This window comes from Filicampus tigris, chromosome 10, assembly GCF_054856515.1.
Source record: "Filicampus tigris isolate MCC_2025a chromosome 10, RoL_Ftig_1.0, whole genome shotgun sequence".
Classification (NCBI taxonomy): Eukaryota; Metazoa; Chordata; class Actinopteri; order Syngnathiformes; family Syngnathidae; genus Filicampus; species Filicampus tigris.
The window spans coordinates 9516514-9532303 of record NC_141226.1 but is presented as its reverse complement, the minus strand read 5'-3'; the positions used below and the strand labels follow the sequence as shown (position 1 = coordinate 9532303).

At 37.7% G+C, this 15790-nt stretch overlaps 1 protein-coding gene across 4 annotated transcripts; it reads left to right on the top strand.

The window, feature by feature from the left end:
* Positions 1-355: 355 nt before the first annotated feature.
* Positions 356-10938, top strand: ripk2 (receptor-interacting serine-threonine kinase 2). Of its 4 annotated transcripts, none has more exons than XM_086043948.1 (11): positions 356-910; positions 2310-2463; positions 4288-4443; positions 4696-4853; positions 5033-5082; positions 5179-5340; positions 5647-5732; positions 7201-7302; positions 7405-7501; positions 8631-8834; positions 9254-10938. In XM_086043948.1, exons 1-11 carry the CDS (start codon positions 711-713, stop codon positions 9637-9639), a joined length of 1755 nt encoding a protein of 584 aa, XP_085900074.1. In that variant the 5' UTR covers positions 356-710; the 3' UTR covers positions 9640-10938. The 4 variants fall into 4 exon arrangements, with proteins under 4 accessions (XP_085900074.1, XP_085900073.1, XP_085900072.1 ...); XM_086043947.1 differs by having other exon boundaries at positions 9251-10938; XM_086043946.1 differs by having other exon boundaries at positions 7198-7302.
* Positions 10939-15790: the final 4852 nt, after the last annotated feature.

Genomic DNA, 15790 nt, shown 5'->3' with positions numbered 1-15790 from the left:
ATCTTTTTCTTTGATTTTGTTTTCTTTATCTTAATTGTTTATAAGTTCAATAAATAAATAAATTAGTCAATCAGTTAATTTGAAAAAAAAAACGAATTAGTATGACGAGTTTTTTTTCCCGTTGTGCCAATTCATTACACCAGGTAATAGATAGATAGATAGATAGATAGATAGATAGATAGATAGATAGATAGATAGATAGATAGATAGATGGATAGATAGATAGATAGATAGATAGATAGATAGATAGATAGATAGATAGATAGATAGATAGATACGGACCTGAAGCCTGTCGGTTCCGATTACCATGAAGGCAGCTTCGACCAACGCGGAAGCGTGACGTCATGAACAATAACAAACCCGCCTACTTCAGTCTACTAGTGAGTAGCGACCGCGTTGTCTCGTCGGACGGTGCCATGTTATTTAGCAGCCGAAATACACAAAGTGAAACATTCCGGGCTGGATTTTGGTCACCGGGTGTGCTGTTCATTCCTAGCAATTAGGCCGAAGTGTCACTTCCACCTGCTATTCATTCCTGCCCTTCTTTATTAGCTTAGCTCGCTTAGCACAAATCTGACGTAACGTGATGAGATGTGTATGAAACACGCTGTTCCTCCTCCTCCTTGCGTTTTTAGAAAAGGCCACTTCTGCTTTTTTCGGCAGTCAAGTGGATCCGACGCTTTCGGAAACCAGAAGGCTCACGTTCGGCGATGGAGCCACACGCGGCTACGGGCTGCGTGAACGTTGGCTGTCTGACCAGCACGTTGCCAGTGATTCCGTACCAGAAGCTGACCGACTTGTACTACCTGAGCAGAGGGGGCTTCGGTACCGTGTTCAAGGCTCAGCACTCCGACTGGAGGACCACCGTGGCCATCAAGTGCCTCAAGCTGGACTCTCCGTTCGGCGAAAGGTACCAATTGTTTATGTATGTAGTAAACCAAGGCACGTATTTTACACTAGAAAAATCTCCAAACAAAAATATAATGTGATTCGCCATTCACACATCCATCTATTTCCTTTTTTTTCTGATCCTTAGCTGAACTCAACTGAACTTATTTGTGTTTTCCTGTCTAATAGGAAAGTAGTAATTGGTGTCAAGAAAGTAGTGGAATGCCTTCGTATGTAGTCAAGGATGTCAGAGTTACTGATGCACTTCACTTCGCTTTATTACAATGAGCGTTTGGTATTGTTTAGTGATGAAGAAAAAAATCTCAACAATTAAGCAAACTTGGATGAAAAGGGTTGAGGTTATATTCACCAGCCTTTTTTTAAAAAGATTCGGTTAATGGTTCAGTCATTGTTTTCCAAAATAAAAACATGTTTGCAATTGTCTTATTTTGATTAAACACAAAAGATAATCAATCTGCTTTTATAAAGAACTACAGAAAACAGAGAATAACTACCGTTAGGACGCTGAAATCTGAGGATTTTGACGATTGTTAGTTAAACAATCGGTTCTAAACGATTATGCTATTATTAAAATAGTTAATTAATTTGATAATCATGTACCTGTGATCCTTTGCCATTTCGTCTTTGTTGACATCACCTGGCCTGCCCCTAATGGCCCACACTCAGAGCCAGAGATATTACGTTATGTTGAACTCAAGTGACTAAAATATTTGTATATTGGAGTTTGGCTTTGGAGTACGTTTATGGAGAGTCTTTGCCCCATATGTATGTACATGCACACTTCCGATACGATTTTTGTCAAAATAAAGTCATCCATCATTCATGCATTTCTCTACCGCTTATCCTGTTGAGAGTTGTATTCTAGCTGACTTTGGGCAAAAGGCAGACATCCTGGACTGCTTGCCAGTCAATCACAGGGCACATATAAAGACAGACAACTATACCTTACATTTAAGCCGTCACTGAGTGGGAATTGAAACCACGGGACCTGCTCCGAAGTCTCGGCCTCTATTTAATTGAGGGTATTATTTTATACTAACTTGATGATTAATGACTTTATCTTAATTTACTCACAAATGTATTTATTTAGTGTGACATTTGGACCTGTTTAGTTGTACACAAAGCTATGATTCTGTTGTATGAATGGCAACAGGCATACCGGGGGATTGTTCTGCCTGTCACTGTGTGTCATTTGCATAGAAAAAAGCTGAGATTTGTAGTAAATCGTGATTTATGTGAAAATGAAATGGGGGTTGTAAAAAAAAAAAAAAGAAAAAAAAAAGTGATATTGGACAGCGATTGGGAATCACTGGTTCCGTGTTATGGTGAGACCCCTTAACTGACAATAATGGTTGATACAAATGTTTGCGAAAGCTAATTTGTATCTGTCCATGTTTCAGAGAGAGGAAGTGTCTGCTGAAGGAGGCAGAAGTCCTCCACAAAGCCCGCTTCAATTACATCATCCAGATCTTTGGCATCTGCAACGAGCCGGAGTTCTTCTGCATTGTGACCGAGTTTATGAGCAATGGCTCCCTGGACCAGCTGCTGCACGAGGTAGATACGCATGCTCCTCCTGTATCATATCATCACTGTCACAAGGTCTGTCTGGTATTTTACACATTGTGAGATGTTAGAGCAGGCCAACTGTTTTGAAACTGAGAGCTACTTTTTCCGAACTGATTAATGCATGGATACCAGTTTAATACAAACATGTAGATACCCTGTATTTGTTAAAATTACTTTTAATAATATTATTTTGACATATTATTATTTAGGGGTGTTGGGTACCACTTTTTTTAGACCGACAATATTCACTCTTTGAGTACTCACCGATACTAGGCACCGATACCTCTAGTACGTTTGATACATACAATTTAATTTAACACAATGCCAAAAAACTGAACAAAGACTTTCTTTCTCATGATGATTCACTGATGTATCAATCTGCCGCAGTATAGCGCCAACTACTGCCATTGCGGATTTATACAATGTCCGTTTTCTTATCCCTTAAGTATCGGTGGCTGGCATCGGCAGCCTCTCTGTGACTCAATACCTTAAAATACGGCCACGATACCAGGTACCCGCGCATCCTTATTATTATTTATAACACCGGCCAATGCATTATTAGTTATTCCAGATTTTTTTAAATCTGAGATGCAAGTAAACTTTGCTATATGAAGTTTTTGCACTGATTCCGGATTTGCCCTCGTTTTTTTCTCTACCACATCAGGTGCTCAAAATAATAATAATGATGATAGTAATATAATAAGAATATAATTTGTGATATATTTAATAATATTGATGAATTAAGGGTTAGGTTCAGCAACAGGTGAACTTTTTTTCAGAAAAAAGTCATAGCTGTAAAATTACAACACATGGTAAAATCAGTATTGCACAGTATTGGTCAAACTCAAAAACAAAAAAATGAAAGTATTTCAAAAACCTGATCTGTTAGGGGGGAAAAAGTACCGGTAAAGATGTTTTTAATCAGCATCAAAAATATGTTTAGTAACGCATATAGCCTTCTCTGATTAAAATTTGCTGTAGACCAGAGTAATTAATGGTATACATTTAATTGAAGACACTAATCATTTTAATGATTTCTTACAATAATTAAGAAACTGATGAATATCAATATTTATTACTTTATTTCTATAAAGCAGTGTTTACATTTTCAAATGATCACTTCTGTAAGATTCCTAGAAAATCATAATCTCCCATCACTGGTGAGCTATTTTTAGGACATGCTCGCAGGCAACTCATGGGGTCCTTGGGGGCTACAAGGGCACCACGTTGGTGACCCATTTGATAGGATACAAAATAGTTTTTTAATCACAGTAAAAAAGCATGATATTAAAAAGTGCTTGGTGATGGAAGATTATTATTATTATTATTATTATACTAAGGTACAAGTTGTGGTATGAAGCAGAAAAAGTGGCTTACAGATGACAAATAGGCTGAGTGTAGCCACATGATCACTTGATAATGACTCACTCCCGACCACAACACACATACTGTACTTTCATCCAGTGGCTTTGCTGTAACAGAACAACAACAAAAAAACATCTTATCTCACTAAATGCCTTACATTCCTAGATAGGCAGCAATTGTAGTTTCATTTTGTTTTTTTTTCGTTTCAGGGCGCTTAATCTCTATTTTTGCTCGATCATCCGTGAATGCATCACTTATCGTAATGTAGCAGTGCTTCCGGGAAACAAAAGTGAAACTTGTATGTATTTATCTGAGTAGTAGGAAAAGCCAAATTCAATTTGGGGAATTTTCTTTTTACTTTCAGCAAGTTATTAGGCAAAGGTTTGTGGCATCAACTCACCTGCTTAAAATCATATTGTAATTGCATGTATGTGTCATTGTATGTAGAAGGACATGTACCCTGTGCTCGCCTGGCCTTTGAGACTGAGGGTCCTATATGAGATCGCCTTGGGAGTCAACTTCCTTCACAACATGTCTCCGCCACTCTTACACCATGACCTGAAGACACAGAATATTCTACTGGACAGCGAATTCCATGTTAAGGTGTGTGCAGTGTGCTTTAGTTCTGTTTTCAGCAAGGGAACATCACTTGTTTCATTGTTTCAGCTTCATCTGTATATCTTATTGTTTATTGTAACTAGGATAAATGCTTCACTCCGCATTCACGTTGTCCCAAACTGCTAAAGGCTCTGGAGGGGATATTTGAATGTATTGTACTCCACTATTTATCCATAACTTGTCCTGAATGATTTGATAAAACTCATTTAGTTCATTTCCACTCTGATGATCTTCTAGATTGCAGATTTTGGTCTTTCGAAGTGGCGCCAGCTGTCTGTCAGTAAAGGCTCAGGGTCCAAACCATCGGAAATTGGGGGCACTGTGATCTACATGCCCCCTGAGGAGTACGAACCCTCCAAGAGCCGCCGTGCTGATGTCAAACATGATATGTACAGGTGAGGCGTCATACCTCAACAGTCAGTAATGTGGAAATATTGGAGGCGAACGCCAACTAACCAGTACAGATTGGGATGAGTAATCGACGTGGCCCCCCTCAAAAAAATGTTTAAAATCGGCAATATGAATGCTGTAAGCTTTGCTAATTTTTCTCTCTGTTTCTGTCTTTCTTATAAAGTTACGCAATCATCATGTGGGAGGTGCTTTCCCGGCAAATTCCATACGATGGTAACTTTTTAATTTTTTTTTATCAGCGCTTGTTCACTCTCGGGTTTCGTTGATTTGCTGTTGATATGACTTTAGTCTGACTGGTGTGTGTGTCAGAAGTGACCAACCCAATGACAATCATGTTCAACGTGCTTCGTGGGATGCGCCCTGACACCAGCTACGCCAGTTTGTCCGATCAGATCCCCAGCAGAGATACGCTTGTTTGCTTAATGACCTGCGGCTGGACCGCTAACCCCGATGAGCGACCTTCCTTCCTCAGTGAGCATGCACACACACACTACACATTTTCGCCTTCAACTCCAACTCCACTCTTCATACCTTTTATGCAGACAGATCCTCTCAAAGACGAGTTTGACCTTCAGTGAGATTTAATTTAGATTTAGTGCCTTGTGATTTGGAATTTTACAGTGGAAAAATGCAAATTTGGGCAAAAAAATAATTAGTTCCGCGTATGTCCTGGATGAGGTGAACAATTTAAAGTCGGAATGGTTTGAATGTAAAAATGCAACTTTTCCTGCTCGTGTGATCTCTAGTCACAGTGTGACATACTCACTGTCATTTCAGAGTGTCTCGTTGAGCTGGAGCCCATGGTGAGGAAGTTCACTGAAATTGACTTCCTTATGGCGGTACTAGAGATCAAGAAGTCAAAGGTCAGCACAACTTGTATTTTTTTATTTTTTTCGTTGTTCAGTGAAACTAAAACTTGACATCACCTGTTACGGGAAGTTATTTTATTAATTACTGATTAACGCTCGTCCGGCACTGAGTCCTGAGTATTGGTTACAATGATTCACCTAGTGTATAACGTTCGTTTTCCACATTTTATCCGACTGGTGTCAGATAAAATGTGTCACAAAGTACATCCTTCAGAAAGTCCCCCGGAAGGTGACACACAGAAAATCGGGAGTGATAATGGTTGACAGGCCATTCATTACTTAACTTAATTTCCCCTAACGTGACCTTCCTCTTTCCAGTGTCTATGTGCTTGTGTGACTGCGCACTTAACCATTGAGTGCTTATGGGGGAGGATGGGGGATTTTACATCTGTGTATTACATAAATGCACGTGTCATGGTAAAATTCCTTTGCTCTAGTTATCGTGAATGCTGACAGAAAAGAGCATTGGCATTGATGTGTATATATATTTAAAAAAAATAATAATAATCTACCGTTCACTAGTATGATTGTCTTTGTGAATCTCAATGATTTTAAATTAAAACAAACACTGGATATTCTGCTCGAGTGAGTTATTGCTTGGTTGTGAAGGAGTATGAAGTAAGGTTACACGGAAAAGAAAAATAATATACTTTGAAATAAAGTTCTTTTGCAATAATAGTACTAGGGGGAGCTTTTTTTTTGAAAGTAGACAACTTTATTCTCATAATATTTCTACTTTCATCTCAAGACTACACAACTGTTCGATTTATCGCAGTGTATTTTTTTTTTTCTTTTCAGTGTGGCCCTACTTTACTCTAATATAATTGCTGGAGCTATTTACTCTCGTTGTCGCTCAGTTTTTTTTCCCCATGTCTTTATTGAACATATACAAAACAAGTCAACACAAAATGAAAAACAAACATGAAAGGCAGCAGTACATTTCATCCTTTGATTGTACTGTACATGTTCGGTAGGAGTAGGAAGAAGTAAAAAAAAAAAAAAAAAAAACCTAGCGGGTTTTAATAAAATCTAAAAAACATTTCAGGGTGTCGGAAATGGTCAGTATCTTGATTATAATACACTACTTTTTTGAAAACATTTCGTAACACAGTTGTTTCCCAAACACCGCAGTGACAGATCATCGGAAATTTTCACTTAACCTGTCTGAAAAAAATTCTCTTTCTTCATCTATCTATGCCGCCTGTTAATCCACCTGTTGCCATTCATGCGAAAGAGTAATAGCTTTGTTTTCAACGATAAAGGGGGTAAATTGAGATAACATTGTCATTATTTCATTACATGTATTTAATTTGTCACTTTTGTTTGGTGGTGTGCGGTATATTATATATATTATATATTATTATTTTTTTTAGATATTTTTTTATGGCTCAATAAAGGTTGGGGAACACTGATTTGTTGCTTGTGAGTGTGACTTATTGCTCCCTTCCTCTCCATCCAGCAGCTGACCCAGCGATCCAGCTGCTGCTCAGCACAGACCGAGAACGAGAAGACAGCTGAGGACAAAACTCTGACGAAGCTGAGGGACACGTCGCGCCCGTGGCCGGTCAGTCGGGATCCGCCCGCATATACAATGATTAGAAAATACGACCAGTTATTTCACCGCGTGCGCTGCAAATGTAAATCATCCACCGCTGGTGTGTGACAGGAGAGCTCCACCTCAGGCTCAGTCTCTTGTTCATCGCAAGAAACAGACATATCGCTGCCGGGCGCTCTCACCAGCACCAACGCGGAGCCTTCGACAGGTAACGCTCACTTATTAGTCGCCATCTTTGTGCACTCTTGTTGGAAAATCGAATTTCATCACATCAAGAGAGTGAGTCTAAAACACGTTTTATGTAGTTTTTAAGACTGTATTTACTCTTTCTATTACACGGGTGGGCAAATGTTAGTGCTCAAGGACCACAGTTGATTTTTAAAATGGACAGGTGGGCCATGTCATTTGGAGAAAACGTCAATAAAATAAAATAATAATTAAAATAAAATTCCTATTTTAAATATGTCATACTTAATGTAATTATAATTAAGTAGCCATTTGTTTAATAAAATAAATACAAATGATGAAAATTAAATTTCATAAAAAAAATTTACAGACAGTAATTCAGTAATCCAATTTAAGAAATACATTTAAAACATGCAAATAAAATAATAAAATGAATGACTGCATTTTTATTTTACTCATTTTACATTTTTTATTTACATTAAATCAGTAAACCTGTCAATGAAATAAATAATACACTCGTTTGAAATGTAAATTTTCCTACTTAATCACAATGACTTAACAATTATGAAAATTCATAGAAATAATTCCAATTCAAAACTGAATATGTGTAATTTCTTTACTAATATTTATATCTTATTTACAGTAAGTCAGTGAACCCATTATTTAATAAATAAAATTTTAGAAAAATTAAATTTAGAAAATTTATATATATATATATATATATATATGTATATGTATATGTATATATATATGTATATGTGTGTAAAAAAATCTGTTTTTATTTAGAATAGATCAATAATCCAGTTATTTAATAAAATAAATTAATGTATAAATAATCAGTCTAATTTTTCATTACATTATTCATACTTAATTTAATTATAATGCTGTAACTGATTAACAAAAGAAGTCTTGTTAATGTATGTGTAAAAGTATGCATTTAACTAATTAATAATTAACTAATTAATAGTCTTATGATTTACAATAAATGAATTAACCAATTATTTGACTAAATTAATTCAAATGATTACCCAATTTTAAGAGAAAACAAACCCTGCTGAAATAATGTTAAAAAAATTAGAGGACTCTTGATAACGGAAATGCTCGGTTGCTTACACATGAGGTGCTTTATTTTTCCTCTTGTCCCACCACAGAGGGACTTCCATCAGTCGCCATTCATACGCTGGAGCCCCCCGAATCTCTGAAGGACCCTTGTGCTGTCAACAATCTGAATGGCTTCCAGAGCGCTCGACCTGTCAACGACTTCAGCAAATCTCTCAACGCTGCTCTGCCCATAGCTGAAGACGAAAATCAGCTCGAGGCCCTCACACTCCGCGTAAATTGTGCAAAGCCACAAGGTGCCAACACATTTCAGTCAACAGCACAATTTTGGTTGTGTTTGGAAGCACTCAGACAGTGTCAAACGTCGACACCACCCTTCTCAAATGATGTGTTGTTTTTTTTGTGATGTAAAAATATAAATAATTTCAAAACTGTTTTTCACCATTAATGAGTTATAACCTGTACAACTCAATTGACTTTTTAAAATATTTTCAACAGCGTAGGTATATATAAACAACTGAGATAATGTGGTTAGACAAATGTGCAACACCCTCTTATCACTCTGATCTGGCTGTGTTCAGAATGAACCAGCCACATTCCCACTCATGTTAAATGGGAGTCATTTCAAGTGTCTCCTGGTAAATTCAAACATGGCCTTTGTTGTTTTTCCACATTTTCCACTCATCCATATCATTCGTCTCTTCCCGGCCAGCAGATAATTCGCCACCGTTGCGCTGCTCGTCGCCTTCACAAGGTCCCGTCGGTCAGTGGATGTCGACGCGACGTGAGGAGATCGTGGCGCAGATGACGGAAGCTTGCCTCAACCAGAGCTTGGATGCCCTGCTCGCGCGGTCCATGCTAATGCGCGAGGATTACGAACTGGTGGTGAACCAGGCCACGCGCACCGCCAAGGTCCGCCAGCTCCTGGACAACTGCCACAGGCATGGCGAAGACTTCTGCCGAGTCGTCGTCCACAAGCTGCACCACAACAAGCAGATGGGCCTCCAGCCGTACCCCAACGAAATTGTTTCAGCCGTCGAGGTTTTGGTGCCCAGCGCACCGCCGCTCTCAGTGTCCTACAACATCCGGAGGAACTTGTAGGCCTGCAATGGGAACTGCCCAGATCGTAAACTGTGCCAAATAATCATTCTATGGACCTTTTCACCATTTTTGGGTGACAAAGACTGATGGCAAGCAAACAAACCCCGATTAGCGATTAGAAAAACAGCGTGAATGGCTCTAATGATGATTTTAGCCATTGCCACCCACCCAGCATCCCGGATGTGTGCAGCCTCACGTCACACATGCCAGGTAGCGCCACTGGTGTCAGTCAAAAAGTTGTTGCTATGTGAGATAAATTGCTTCCACGACACCGTGAACTTGATCACGGAGGGACCAGCTAATTAATGGACTTTCCATCTGACACTGAAAGTGCGCTGTAGTCTACTTACAGTCTAGCTTTTGTGTTTGGCTAAATTACTTGAAAACGGACAGACATTTTATGAGTGAGAAAATATTTTCCACAAACCTGATGATGGAGGTTTGGTTAGGGTAATGTGGTCTTGGGATCGTCTCTGGTCAACTATTTACATCTATTCAGTTTCTCCTCCTCACCCACAGATTCAGATGGATTCATTTTGAATTTTTTAAAGTGTATTGGGGAAAAAAAAAACTTTTTGTGGTATACATTGCAAAGCAACACCGGAAACATTTTTTTCCTTTTTTAATTCTATTCGATGGTAATTTCTGCTGACCAAAGGCACCTGGTCGCCTATTGTTTACAAACGTGAAAAGATCAATTTTCTGGTTCCATTTAGATTGTTGTCATGGTTTGTGTCAGTGTTGATGCTAGGAGGAGAGCTGCTTAAGAAAGCAATTATTAGGATTTTAGAATGAAGTTGTAATAATTTGAAAGTCAAAGTTTAATGTGAGGGGGAAAAAAAGTGAATTTGAAAAATACAGCTTCATTCTCATAATATTATGCCTTTTATTTTGGAAAAGATGTTTTTATTCCATGATGCATTGTTTGTTTTTATTTTATTTTTTCAGTAATAAGACATAATTTATTGCACATTGTTTTGTAAACCTGATTTTGAGAACCACTGATCAAAAAAAATGTGTGATATTATTTTCCACAGTTTAAGTGATTTACAGTATTTATATTCCCTTTATTCAGAGGCTGCTCTACACGGTCTCACTTTGGGAATTTGTATGTTGTTGTAGTTGTTTGTAGTCACTTGGATTTTGTATAATTATGTAACCTTTTTCGTAGAATGCAAACATTCTCGGCACTCGAGCGAATTTGAAGTCGTCAAAGCACTTTTAAGAGGCTGGATACAAACTGCAAAACTGGGGTTTACTTGGAGTCCAATTAAACTGTTCTTTGACATGTCCTGGTAATTCTTTGTTGGTTCATCACTTCAAAAAGATTACAGTTATCACCTCATCCATTTTCTATACTGTATCTCTTATTCCCATTAGGGTTGCTGGTGAATTAATTTTGTTAATGGTTTGTAACATGACACGGCTGTGGCATTTCTCTGTCTTTAGAGGAAGTAGTGTTTAATACAGGATCTTAAAGATTTTGAATTTAGTTTAGAGTCAAGCATGACAGACTGTAAGAAAGATTTTATATGTACTTTTTGTTACAGTACTCAATTTCTTGTCCCGCTCTTCCAACATTTGGGATCCAGCCATGCTGTTGTGAGGCGGTACAATAGTCTACTTAGACAATTCAGCTCACTAGTAGAATGACTGTAGTGTCTTACTAGTAACATTTTTCTATTACTAGTGGTACCACTTCTGGACCACTTACCAGTAACACTACTAGGGTAAACCAGTGCATGTCATGCACTAGCCTCCTGGACTCAACTAGTAACATCAAAATACTCATGGGTATGTACTTCACTGGTGTATGCAGAAATGTCATACAGTAGTGGAAAAAAACTTCACGAGTTAGACAGTGATTCTTTTGCGCTGAGTTATCTTGGTAGTGAAGACAAAGAACGTACGGCTACTAGTGTGCTATCAAAGAAAGGCTCATGTTGATGTCAGCAGTGATTGGTCGTTACCTAAGCAACTGTGATGTCATTTTCAGTTGACAGAAGTGACAAAATGGTCCGCCCCCAGAGATGGCTAGAATTAACAACTTATTCCACAAATGCAATATTTATCAGAATGCCTTGTTTCAACTAGTGGGCTTGAATAGAACATATTCTTGAAAAAAAACATGTTTGGGTTGACTTCCACTTTAAGGTCTATGTAGTAGCACACTCTTTGTCCTCTTGGAGTACTAGTCGGACAGCTACGTACATGTCACTAGTGAGGCAAAACTGCGCTATAGTTGACAGCTGCCTGCTACCAATATTACTAGTGACATAAAATTTTAGGTAACATCTGGCGCTGGTAGTACTGTTAGTGCAAAGATATCAACTAATGCAAAGTTTTGCCTCACCGGCAACAATAGTCCTCCTACTAGTATGCCAAAGTTATCTGACTAGTGGGCAGAAATGTTATACAACAGTGGGGGAAAAAAGTTACTAGTACGAGTCGACACAGTCTTTGTACTAGTGCGCTGTCTAGTGAGGACAACGAGTACACTAGTATGTTTGTGGACCTTAAGCTGGATACCCCAAACAGCTTTCAAGTGTCTGTTAACTCTCTGAAATCAGACAGTGATGAGTAACATTGAGCAAAACTATTTTTGCTATGAGTGGTTTACGTGTCCTGTGTTTGGTGGCCTCACTCTCTTCCTCATCACTGCCTTCACTTCCTCAAACTGAGTCTTCACTAGTTTTATTGTAGCTGTGTCTGATATCTGAAGTCAAAGCAGCAATTCTTAGTTCTCCTTTTCACTGCAGTCAACGAATAATTCTATGTAGGTCAGCGGTTCTAAAACTGTTTAGGTCCAGGGACTCCTTACAGGGGAGACATTTTTCCAAGAACCATCTCATAATCCTAATTATCCAATTAACGCACACAACTAAATCCCATTGGAATGAAAATGTTGCCTATTTTGGAGGAAAAAGTTGTAAAGTTACATGAAAAAAATGAAATGAAAAAAGATTACAATTTTACAATTTTCACTATATACATATATATATATATATATATATATATATATATATATATTTTTTTTTAAAGGTCATGATTTTTACAAGCACAGACATATTTTAAAAGATGTACAAAAATAAAGTTGTATTTTCTCAAGCTAACTGCCGATTAATTGTTAATTTAGGTTGAGAAAGAAGTTTTAATTCCCATCCCTACAATCAAAAACAGGACATGATTTCAAAATGACAGCGCAGAAAATGCTCAAACATAAATGAATTAAGATTCAGCTATAATTGTGGCCAAGTAGCGACCTTTGTGAGGTCCCTATTGTTTTTGTAGAAATTAATGATTATTATTATTGTCATTATTATTATTTTTATGCATTATTATTCTACAAATGAATTGCTTTTTGGGGGACTTAAACACGCATGGAAACTCGCCAAACTTTGCACACTCATAGGGCCGGGCACGTGCGGGTTTGTAGGTTGGATGCCGAATGAGCGTTCATACATATCCGATTCATATCCGCATAAAAAAAAAAAAAATGGAATTGTATTGTTCACATTGCATGAAAAAATCTTAATTGACCTTCAGTGAGAACATAGCCTCTGTTATTTGCAAATATGTCAGATAACTACTGATACAAACCAAAGCACTCACATTTTTATACAGATGGGAAGGAGCGAGTCTGTTTTAGCCACATCCCAAAACACTCTAGGTAGCTCCACAATTCACTACTACATAGTTCTCAGTCTGTTCACGTTTTCAGCAATTATCTTCAAATATGTATTAGAACAAATCTCTAGATTTCAAATAAGAGCTCTTTAAAATACTCCTTTGACTTCTGGCTGCCCTCATTTTCAGATTTTTGCCATCGCTAGCTTCACTTCTATATTTAGGTGCGTGTATAAGGAGCCAATCACAATCAGAAGACTATCTATAGCAAGTTTCTCTATGGCTATCCAGTCCATACCAGTCGAGATACTCTTTTACATTGTGTCTACATGTTCTTTCAGTGCTCATACATGTTGACTTTGCTATAAGTTTTGACCCAGAAGTGTCCTGTTCTTTCTTCTGTAGAGGGAGGGAGGGCAAAATCTGCCCCCAGACTGAAAATAGCACACAGGGGAGAATGTAGTTTTGTATGGAGCTGGGAAAAACACGTGGGATGTAGTTGAGCTAAACTGTAGGGTTGCCTCACCGGCTGTCTTGTTGTGTACTGCTGCTCACATGTGAGCCCACGAATGTCTCACGGCCTTGTTCTGAGGGGAGCACCAGTGGCCCATGACAGCAAGGTTGTTAAAAACAGCACTTGGGCTGAAGAATAAGGTAAGTCACTCCTGGTGTCTTCTTAGACATTTCATCTGTAACTCTTTGTTTCGTTCACGTCAACACTCAATGACTGGAGATAAAAGTGCCTGCTGATGATCCGATGTAGGAATTTGATAGCTTGCATGACCTTTTTATTGTATGACCCTGTTTATGGACATAGAGTTTGGTAGTTAGTCAGCATGGAGGTCAACGGCAACGTGAGAAAATTAAATTATAAGTGTCGGACAAGGACGCAAAATACTTATATATTAGTGTAACAGATATCTGTTATTGTTATTTTACCAAAAAGGTTTTCATGCACCTTTAAAAACTCTATAGATGAAAAATATACGTATGAATATCACGAAGAACATGGCTACAGCCATGAATTCAGCATTTCCCTCAGGTAAGGGGTCATGGTTCAGTGAATTATTTCAAATGGTTTTCTCCTGATTTAAAGATCATAATATAAAGTACAGAGTTATAGTTATTCAGTATAATACTTCAAAAAATCAAAATATGAATTTTGAATAAAAAATAGCTTACAAAAAATATAGCTGTACCTTGCTTTCATGTGAGTGGTGCTACAATTTGTAAGAAACTTTACTTTGAAAAACTCCTACATTCCTGCAAACATCTTCTTGTGTCCAGAGGTCATTGGAGCCATGGCCATTTTGAAAAGCAAATTAAAAAATCAACTTCTCTTCATGTGTTCACAATTTTAAAAAATGAACTAGTACTTTCATGTGAGGATTTAAGATGTGTCACAGATGTTACAGTTTAAAGGGGAATAACATTTAATTAAAATAATGGATCAAAATGTGTGATTATACATTTTAAAGTTAAGAAATGTGGTTTTGCCTGTAATGTCCACCATCTTGAATACATTCAAACTTGTCTGTTGATTGTCACTTGTGTTACTGTTATGCTTAGTAACACCAGTAATCTCTTCCCCTCAATAAACAAATAGGTCAGTAATTTGTAAAAACTTAACTTTAAATGACTTACTTCGAAAAATGTGTTTTCCTTTCAGTACAGTATCTAACCTCAGAGAAAACCTGACTAATGACTGATATATATTGATTTTAGTGAGAACTACTCTATACTTGCATGTATGCATCAAAGATCCAATCAGTTCACTTCGGTGACACAATCAGGTGACATTCCACACTAGTGTCGTCTTAGTGGCAGAGGAGCTTCAAATCTTCTTCCGCACCATCTCACCAGCAGCTGACTGGGCTCCCTGGACCTAATCACGGTAAAATACTAGTACACTGATGTGAAACAGATTCACTTCCTCACCGATGGCCCAATTTTGCAGCTTAAACAGAAGGGCAATTTTTACATTGTCGGCAGAGACGCTTACAAAAAGGGCTTACAGGACTCTAGGTGCAATTATTTTATGGCTGCACATGGTATGGGTGCTCCACTTGGAGCAGAGGCCTTGCCAAAGAGGTCAGCTGACCTTCATTCATGAATGTAAGAATTTTAGGTTTCCATGTTGTGTTCAAATCAATACATTTCAGGCATTATCTTTTTTGGTCAAAATGTATCTACACTTTAATGAAACAAGTATTTGAGGTGAAATAGAAATACAAATATAACTCCTGTTTGAAGTATCTTTTGTTGTGCCATTTTCTTCATACTTTATATTTTTACTGGTGTTACCGAGCATCACTGGTGTCACTGTATGGCATGTTGATGCTTTGGCATCAGAGGTTCACAGTTTATTTGGATGGGTTTTTTTGGTTTTTTTTTCATCTAGCTAATGTTGCAATCATTAGCAAACCTTTCTGGGATAAGATATTTCACATATGAAAACTGAATGCCAATTAATTTGGAAAGTTTTGTAAAAATTAGAAGGACAAAAATTAAAAAATGTACATAT